The following is a 10,000-nucleotide window of genomic DNA, read 5'->3' as shown; positions in this document are numbered from 1 at the left end:
CTGCTTTTACTGTTCACCTAATTTGTAAGTCGCTTTGGATAAAATGTAGATATAAAAAAGATGGATACGAAGAGTTCAGATGCAAAAGCCTCTAAATGCCATTTGAAATTTTCTTCTTTAATGATGATTTTTATCAAACTTGTATATTTAAGTTCAGTAATTTCACTTAAATAACAATTAATAGGCAATTATCATTGCCATTTAAGTGAAATAACTGAACTTAAATATACAAGCTTGATAAAAATAACCATTCTAGAAGAAAATTTCAAATGGCACTTAGAGGCTTTTTGCATCTGAACTCTTCATATATAAACCATAAAAACTTGTAGTATGCAAATATAAAAGTAAACACAACTACACAACACCGAGAGCTCCAGTCAAGGGCAGGGCTGAACACGTGATTAATGATTGACAGCCTAAGGAAGGGTTGAAGAATGACCCTTCCCTGAACTAACAGCATTCCTCACTTTACCCAGAATATTATCACACAAAATATAAAATAAAAAATATGTTTTTCTAAACCCATATGACTGGAACACAAGAGGAGATGAATGAATATTACTATGTGAGGGACATCTCTAGACTGAAGCTTCTTCACAATTATCCCCAGAAAGAATAACAGCCTTTGAGTACGACAATAGCGATAAAATGTTGATTTTAGGGTGAAAAACCAAGTAATACTAAGTCCTATAATTCAACATCACACAAAACAGCAATATAAACTCCCAGCTAGTCTAAAAGTCAAGCATAAACTCCTCTAAGCGTAGTAAATTATGTAAAAATGCATTTAATTACACATGACACGCAGTTTAATAAACTGCTCGAGGTGATTTTAAAGAGTAAAGTGGGCGTGGCGAAATCTATCAATACTTCACACAGGCGATCAATCACTTTAATGAAGTGTCATTCCTCCCGAATGAACGCGCTGGACTCAGAAATAAAGGCTAAACTGTAGATACACTTGTGGAAACGAAGCCTGTATGTGGACAAGGAGTTTGATTGAGAAGCTCTTCATGCAGTGAGCTAACACCAGTAGCACTACAGCTAGGCCTTTGAGCACTAAAAACTCGTTTTAAGATCGGTTTTACCTCGATTTTGTCCACGTTCCGCGCGCAACCGACCACTTTCATGCCGTGCTGAACGAGAACGCGCGCGACAGCCGCTCCGATGCCGACAGACGCTCCGGTGACCAACGCGACTCTCCCCTTCCAGCGCTCCATCATCATCTTCATCAGACACAATGTATCACAATCACTGCAACGTCACAGTGTAACAAAGAGTTCTAATCCGCGCCTGAATGGAACGATGTATCAGATCGCGCGCGGCGGTTACTTTGTGTCTGTGTGTGTCGCGCGCGCGGTAATATTAATATCTCTGATTCAGAAGAGTGTCAGTCAGTGTGTGTTTAGGGCGGGAACTAATCACTTCAACCCTCCCTCTACTCGCACACACACACGGATCCAATCCCAGCAGAACCCGCGATTAATAATTAACGACCGAAGCAAAAATAAATTAGGTTGTCGTCACCGTCCGCGCCTTTTTTGTTTTGTTTTCATTTATTAATTTATGCTGTACGGAAGCATTTTGCATTCGCTTGAAGAAAAAAAAATCTACTCCGTTTTTCTGATTTAACGAGTTAATTATCTCAGAATTACGAGATAATTTTAAACAGAAAAAAAGTGTATATGCTCCGTTTGAGTTACTCATAATAAAAAAAATTATGAGTAACTCATTAATTCATAAAAACAGAGTGAAAAAATTTTTTTTCAAGAAAAATATATCTCATAATTCTTAGACAATTAACTCATTAATTAAGAAAAACTTTTTCTATGAAAAATTCTCTAGTAATTCTGATATAATTAACTTGTTAATTCAGAAAAACTGTAGATTTTGTTTCCTCAAGTGAATGCAATACGTTGAATGAATGAACGTGTGCACTGTAAACAAAAAATGAACAAATAAAAATCAGGAAGGTTTGTTATTTATTCATTTTTATATTTATATACATATTTTTTCTTATATGTGGAGAGTTTTCATGGCATCTGTTTGTATATAGTTCAGTGAGCCTTGATTTGTATCTGGTATGTTAACTCAAAATAAAAAATATTGATCGCAAAAAAAATAAGGTTTGTTATTACAACATATGTTTTTATATTGCTTTAACTCAAAGTAAGTTAAGCAATTTTCAACTTTTTTTTAAAATGGTATACAATATTCAACTATTTTTTTAAGTCAGTTAAATTTAAGTTGAACTTACTAAAACATCCAAGTTGGTTGAACTTAAAAATTTAAGGGAGCAAATTTTCTATCACGTTCCTTTTAAATTAAAACCGGTCAGAAATGTCACTTGACATCATATGTGTAGAGTATATTGTTAATATTGGGGACATATTGTGTAAATTCTCATCAGTTGTCTAATAAAAATTACATTGAACTTACAAAAATTTGTAAAGAAATCTGCTTTAAAAAAGAAAAGAAGTGCTGGCAACAATATATAGACAAAGCATTTTAGTGAACACTGGACTTTTACACACACACAAATAAAGAAAAACAAGCAAAGTCAAAACTTTTAAACTCTTGATATAGTTTTGCATCAGGTGATATTATATTTAGATAATTTGTTAGTCACTTTTTATAAAAACAAAAAAAATGCGCCATCTAGTGGCTGACTAATTTCAACATTTACAATATAAGATAAAGCTGCAAATAATAAATAAAACAAGCTGTTTGCCAGCCTATCATGGGAACTTAAATCATGTTTTTATATGCCAACCAACACTCACAAGAAACATTCAAATCTGATGCATATTAATAAATATTCTTTATTTAGTAAATTTTGCACATTGCTTTCATCATCACATCCAATCTTCTTTATAAATGGATGTTTTCATCTTCCTGTAAAATCCATGATTCAGATCATTTTATTCCTGTACACATTTATCGGTACAATTCGCCACTAAAACGCTCACAGTCTGGGAGAAAACAAAAACAAAACAAAGAAATGCTTCACAAACAATACGTTAAGACTACCGACATCTAACCCTACAGCCAAGCTCGATTATCATTTTAACGACCTGCTCCCTAATCACCGTGTCGAGAGAGAAAGGAAAACAAAGCCAGCTGTGATTGGCTGAGAAGTGAAAGAGGAGGAGCTTGAAGGGGAAGACGTGTGTACAGATGCGAAAACGACGTGGACCTTTACCCAAAAAACATTGATTCTTTTGCCCATTTCATATTCCCAAATTCCTCCCTGAATAAAGCAACGACGCAGCAGTGATCATCATGAGTGTTTTGACGGTCTATAAAAGTAAGTGTGTGTTAGTGAGCGTGTGCGGTGGGCAGCCACTCTCCGCGGCAGTATTTGGTGAAGCGATCTTTAAGGTGCTGTCTGTACTGGTCTCGTGTTCGGTAGAAGGACTTGTTGTTCTCCACGAACGACTGGATCTCGTCCTGTGTCAGGCAGTTCTCTTCATCCGAGGTCACTTCAGATTCATTCTGTGCAAAAATAAATCAATAAATCAATATATGCACCTATTTCGATAAACAAACAGTAGTGAAAAATTACAATTTCACATTTTTTTTGTATGAACTGACTGTATTAGACAGCTTATAATTATGTAATGCATGTATAAGCTACCTTATAATTACAATGTCAGCTTGCTTATCCCTTTTTAAATTCTTTCCATCAAGCTACATCAAACCATTTAAAAAAAAGAAAAGTAAATGTTATTTATTAGGATAAACCCCTTGAGATGCAACATCTCGTTTTCAAGGGGGTCACAGCCATCACAAAAGAACACTAATCAAATAAACAAAAGAACAATTATACATATTGGACAAACAAATACATACGGAAACACAAACACAAAAAAAACAAAAAAAAAAACAAAACAAACAAAAAACCCCACTATATATATATATATATATATGAAGAGTTCAGATGCAAAAGCCTCTAAATGCCATTTGAAATTTTCTTCTTTAATGATGATTTTTATCAAACTTGTATATTTAAGTTCAGTAATTTCACTTAAATGGCAATGATAATTACCTATTAATTGTTATTTATGTGAAATTACTGAACTTAAATATACAAGTTTGATAAAAATCATCATTAAAGAAGAAAATTTCAAATGGCACTTAGAGGCTTTTGCATCTGAACTCTTCATATATATATATATATATATATATATATATATATTAGGGCTGTGCAAAAATTAATTGCGATTAATCGCATCCAAAATAAAAGTCTGTGTTTACATAATATATTTGTGTGTGCTATATAATTATTTTGTATAAATACAAACACATGCATGTATATATTTAAGAAAATGTGTTATTCATATATAAAATATTTATATAATATAGATTTTGTATTTATATATATATATATATATACAGAATTTAAGCGCAAATAATTCTTAAATATATACATCCATCCATAGGTATTTACATATACAAAATAATTATATACAGCATACACAAATATATTATGTAAACACAGACTTTTATTTTGGATGCGATTAATCACAATTAATTTTTGCACAGCCCTAATATAGTATATACATATACATATATATATACATATATATATATATGAAGAGTTCAGATGCAAAAGCCTCTAAATGCCATTTGAAATTTTCTTCTTTATTGATGATTTTTATCAAACTTGTATATTTAAGTTCAGTAATTTCACTTAAATAACAATTAATAGGTAATTATCATTGCCATTTAAGTGAAATTACTGAACTTAAATATACAAGTTTGATAAAAAAAATCATCATTAAAGAAGAAAATTTCAAATGGCATTTAGAGGCTTTTGCATCTGAACTCTTCATATATATATATATATATATATACATACATATATATAAAGTAAAAAATAATAAATAAATAGAAAAACAATAATATTAACCAAAATAAGCAGAACTTTACAACCACTAGATCAAATTGGCAGAAATACATTTGAATATTTCAAATGTATATATATATATAAGCATTTGGATAAGCATTAAGTATATATAAGCATTTGGATCACATTGTGTCAGCATCATACATTACAAGAGCAGTCAATCACAAAGTAAGAAGACAAAGTACACTTAAACATCCCAAATAGGATCTACTATCCGAAGGTAAATTATTCCAGTCTAAAGTGGCTTTATAAACATAAAAGCTCTTTTGCCAACAGTCTTCTTGGCTCAGGGGACAAGGAAAAAAAGCTGAACAGAGTGCCTCAAATGATAAATTGAAGTATTAAGAACAAAATACTGTTTTAAATAAGAAGGGTAATTGAAATGGATGCATTTGAATATTACTTGAAGCCAATGGCTTTGTCGTCTTATATTTAAAGAAGGCCAATTAAGGGCATGATTTTCACTCATCAGTTGCTGCCTGCCTTCTAAAACCTCCTATTTAGCGATTCTACATCCATTACAGGACGAAAGTCTGGCGTCGTTTGATTTCACACATGTGTAAAAGAAAAGCTAACGTTTCTGCACAGGATGTGTGGCGCGTTATACACCAGTGTTGCCAAGAGCGCCCTCTGGTGGACAAACTATACAACTCCAACACTCATGACATGGTTGAAGCGTGTTTCGTCCGTTTTTATTTTATTTTTGAAAGGTTAATTTATCGGATATTATAACTGTTTGGAAAATGCCTAATATCGGTCTGGCTGTATTGTGAACACTCACCAGCAGCTCCACGAGGCTCTTGTTGGCCTCTGTGCACGCGTCTGGCAGGACAGGCTGACTGTGGAAACACTCGCCGCTGCGAACATGATGCCGGATGCTCTCTAAGGACTCACAGCACAACTCGTCTTTGCTTCTGCACAGATGTGGTGAAGGAGAGGAGGACTCGTGAACGGTACTGCCGCCCGAGACGCACATCTCCTCCGCTTTAGACGCCTATGAGAGAGAGGAAAACACCACAACTTCAGTATTAACAAGCAGAGATGCACTGGAAACAAAACGAAAATTACAATTTAGCCAGAAACCAGAACTTTGAGCATCGTGACTTGCAGATGTTGTTTATAAATATAAATCAAACAGCAATATTACACACTAACTAAAGTTAGAAAAGTGAAATAATCAACCACCCCGTTAACTAACAAACCTTATAGTAAAGTGTGATAACGCACTTTCATCAAAGTGCCACACGATTAATATAATGTTTAGCCAGGTATGAATCGACACGGCCTAACAACACTTACTATATGTAAACTCCCACAAATGGACCCCTTGTTTTTTCTTTTCTTCTTCTTATTTTTGCCGTTTGTGTCGTCTTCAGAGATGGCCCAGCACTCCACACAACTGTCCACGGCGTCCTCCTCCTTCTCCTCCGAGTGGGGACTACACGAGCATTCACCTGAAGACAGACATGCATATCGTCAGGATCACATCTCAAGTGACTATCCATAAAACATCATAACTCTCGCAAATAAAATAAAATAAAAATCTGACTGGCTGGTCTGAAATCAGGATGCACAGGTTTTGAATCAGTCAAGTTTCCAGAATAAGATGCAATGTGTCAACACAGTTGAATAGACAAATGTTTGACCATCTGTAATCATAATAACGTTGCTTTACCCGTTTCATCATGGTTACACATGCCCTCGGTGCAGGCCACATCTGAGCCCTCTCTAGAGCCCGCCTCACTGCCCTCCATACTGGAGCAGTAACCGCAGTCACTGCCGTTACTGTGAGCCGACACTACTAGAGGAACACAGGCACAAACACACCAGTCAGAGGCATTCTGGGTACTAAGGGGCCTTAAAATGATTTCCAGGGCATATTTACCTTATCGTCCTCTGTTAAATTCTCATATTTAATTAAATTCAATTAAAACAGAGACACTATGGAGTGTTAACCAAACCAATCAAATGAAATCAGCATCAGAAAAATCCATTTTTGCACTGCAGAAGTTGCTGTATTTAGTTTCAATTTTGATATTTTTTTAGGTCAAACCGTTCTTGTCTGTTAGTCATATAATGGAGGTCTATGGTCACCACCAGTGTTGGGTGTAACTAATTACTAAGCAATTAGTTACTGTAATTTAATTACTTTTCCCTTGAAAATGTAAAGTAAGGGATTACTCTTCATTTATCAGTAATTTAATTAGAGTTACTTCTGATGTAATTGAGGTAAATACTGTGTATAGATCAATCCGATCTCACAGCGATTCGTACGCATTTTATGAGGTGTTTAAATTGTACGACCTGTACAAATTCGTATGAATTATTGTAAAATATGTATGAAAAAAGTGTGAAATGTCATGAGATCAGACAGAAAACAATAGTGGGTTTAACATCAAAATGTATTGTCTGATGTTAAAAAGTATGTTTTTATAATGTAACCTTCTCCACCTTTTAAGTTTAAGAATAATTGCAATTTTATAGTATTTATTTGAAAGAATTAAAACAGATTCATGTCTATCCTTGTATTATTCAGCTGGTTGAGATTGATATGGGATTTTGAAAGTAATTAGTAATTAAAAGTAATTAAATACTTTTTAGAGAGAGAGTAATTAGTACAGTAATCTAATTACACTGTTGAAGAGGTAAATAATAACTAGTAATTAATTACTTTTTTAGAGTAACTTACCCAACACTGGTCACCACCTCAAAGAGCAGCACAGAGAAGTCCAGATTAAACATGATTTAATGACTCGTAAATGTAAGTACACATTGATGGCCTAAGACACGAAACAAGCGGTTTGTGTGAGAAAACGAACAGTATTTATATCCTTTTACCTCTTGTAACCACAGTCACGTCCAAGTGATCTGAGGCCGCGGGCGCTTCGGTCTGCGCAAGCGCCGGAAGTGATCTCTTGGTCACTTCCAATATACAGGTAATAGATATACAGGAAATCGCAATGGAAGACGATTTTGATATATCAACAGACAACGTTGAATTTTTTTCGCAACTGCACGCGAGATCACTTCTGCGCTTTCAAGCGCTTGCGCAAACCACTCAGATCACTTGGATGTGGCTGTGGTTACAAGAAGTAAAAACAATATAAATACTGTTGGTTTTCTCACACAAACCGCTCGTTTCGTGTCTTAGGCCATCAATGTGTACTTACATTTACGAGTCATTAAATCATGTTTAACCCTCAGGTGGTCTTCGTTTTGGAGTCACACTTGTTATCCTCCCAGGCAAAAGTGACCAGACACCTAAAAATTAAATTTCCTCCATCCCAGTAAAACCAATGGAATTTATTTTTGTTCTATAATATTTATTCTTTGTAATTTAGTATATTGAGACAATCTGATTGAATTTATTAATATTTATGCAATATTTATGGTCTATTTTTGCCATGGAAAAATATATATATTTTTCTATATATATTATTTTTTTTAAAAAATTATTAATGCAGTATTTTAGTTTAATATAGAGCCTTCAGAAGAAAAAAAAAATTTCAAGAAAATTAGCACCAGCTGGTTACAGTAAAGAGAAAAAGCGTAGAATCATGGTGTAACCACTAGATGGCATGTACAGTTCTTTATGGAGAAGCATGTGAATTCCCCAGATGTTTATGAACACTTTTTTTTTTTGGTGGATTTGAATATATAGTTGAAACAATCTGTAAAAAATATGTAAAAAAAAATAAATAAATAAAAATGTGTGAATTTGTGTGTTTGTCAATTTCCCATTCATTTCCTATGGGGGTAATTTTTGACCAAAGAACACAAGTGTGACTATTTTTTTTAAGACCACTTAGCATGCTCGGATCATGACCTCAATTTTTTTGTGTTCACATACCCAATGCCATAAAAGTCACCAAGTTTCGTAACATTACGATGAAGCTGTGATTTTTTAAATTTCAAAACAGAAAATTTTTCGGTCAGAAATGACCGAAGAGCACCTGAGGGTTAATCTGGACTTCTCTGTGCATGCTCTTTGAGGTGGTGACCATAGACCTCCATTATATGACTGACAGACAAGAACGGTTTGACCTAAAAATATCAAAATTGAAAATACTTTGGAAACAAAGACACCTACATCTTGGATGCCCTTGAGTTGAGATAAAACTTATCAAACATTAATTTCAAAGTGAACTATCCCTTTAATTCGATCCGGCCGCTCATTCACACAACACTGTTTGAGCTCAAGAACGCAAACCTTGAAACAGCTTCCAAGATGCAGGCGTTAAAAAAACGATATCAAAAACGCAAATCTGAGAAAACGCTGACGCTGCACATGCGTATGACACGGTCAGTCTATAGGTATAGGTATGCGTGTTTGAATATATGTGCGCGGGCGTGTAGTCTTTCTTTACAAACTGACCTCAACAAACTACTTCAAAAATGTTTGCATTATCCATGTGAACTGGAATCATTTTGACAATGTTTTGAAGGAGTCCGTCACAGGGGAGATCACATCTCATATCACACAGGCATCCTCTGCGAGCTCTCTTTACCTTTCTGGGTTTTGGGCGAGCGCAGGATTGAGGTCGCGGGACAGGTACAGGAGGAGCTCTCGCTGGCGATGATGACCTCCACGCTGCCGGACTCCTCTCCACTCCCACACGATTTACAGCCGCCGTCCACAGACTCAGACGAACCCTGGGGAAACACCAAGAAAAATACATCAAAATGTATAAAAAAATACGACTGCACGTTGTCGAGTCAATCATGTTTACACACAGAAACTTTCGTCTGTCATAAAAAAAAAAATAGAAGAGAGCTTTATTGTCATTTTAAACAACGAAATAATTTTAAATTTCTGTTCAAATTCGGATTGGGATTCAATTTTATGCATTTTTCGCATCCGTTGCAAGCACTTAGAGTCGTGTTTTGACACTTCAGAGTATGGAAGCTTGTTTCCGCCACTGAATAAAAAAATAAAATAAATAATTGTGACTTTTTATCTCACAATTCTGACTTTTTTTTCACAATTGCAAGTTTATATCTCACAATTCTGACTTTATTTCTCAGAATTGCGTGATATAAAGTCGCAATTGCGAGTTATAAAGTCAGAATTGCGAAAAAAGACAGAAGTCC

General features: G+C 34.6%; 2 protein-coding genes across 5 annotated transcripts in view; both read right to left on the bottom strand.

Annotated features, from left to right (window-relative positions):
- The window catches only part of dhrs11a (dehydrogenase/reductase 11a), a 30,225-nt gene extending 28,810 nt beyond the window's left edge, over positions 1-1,415 (bottom strand). Inside the window, exon 1 of one of the 2 annotated variants that reach the window (XM_039661508.2) lies at positions 1,089-1,415. In XM_039661508.2, coding sequence (XP_039517442.1) covers positions 1,089-1,232 — 144 coding nt within the window. In that variant the 5' untranslated portion in view covers positions 1,233-1,415. The remainder of the gene's footprint in view (positions 1-1,088) is intronic. The other variant, XM_039661507.2, reaches the window with a different exon arrangement.
- A 1,387-nt stretch (positions 1,416-2,802) lies between these two features.
- ggnbp2 (gametogenetin binding protein 2) overlaps positions 2,803-10,000 on the bottom strand; it is a 19,640-nt gene continuing 12,442 nt past the window's right edge. Inside the window, exons 10-14 of one of the 3 annotated variants that reach the window (XM_039661603.2) lie at positions 9,418-9,562; positions 6,585-6,707; positions 6,209-6,363; positions 5,691-5,903; positions 2,803-3,495 (exon numbers count right to left, since the gene is read on the bottom strand). In XM_039661603.2, the coding sequence (XP_039517537.1) occupies positions 3,319-3,495; positions 5,691-5,903; positions 6,209-6,363; positions 6,585-6,707; positions 9,418-9,562 (813 nt within the window). In that variant the 3' untranslated portion in view covers positions 2,803-3,318. Of the gene's footprint in view, positions 3,496-5,690; positions 5,904-6,208; positions 6,364-6,584; positions 6,711-9,417; positions 9,563-10,000 lie in introns of all 3 variants that reach the window. The other 2 variants (XM_039661602.2, XM_089130652.1) reach the window with 2 other exon arrangements.

Source organism: Pimephales promelas, chromosome 4 (genome assembly GCF_988280905.1).
Source record: "Pimephales promelas chromosome 4, fPimPro1.hap1.1, whole genome shotgun sequence".
Taxonomy (NCBI): Eukaryota; Metazoa; Chordata; class Actinopteri; order Cypriniformes; family Leuciscidae; genus Pimephales; species Pimephales promelas.
This window is presented reverse-complemented; position numbering and strand designations above follow the sequence as displayed.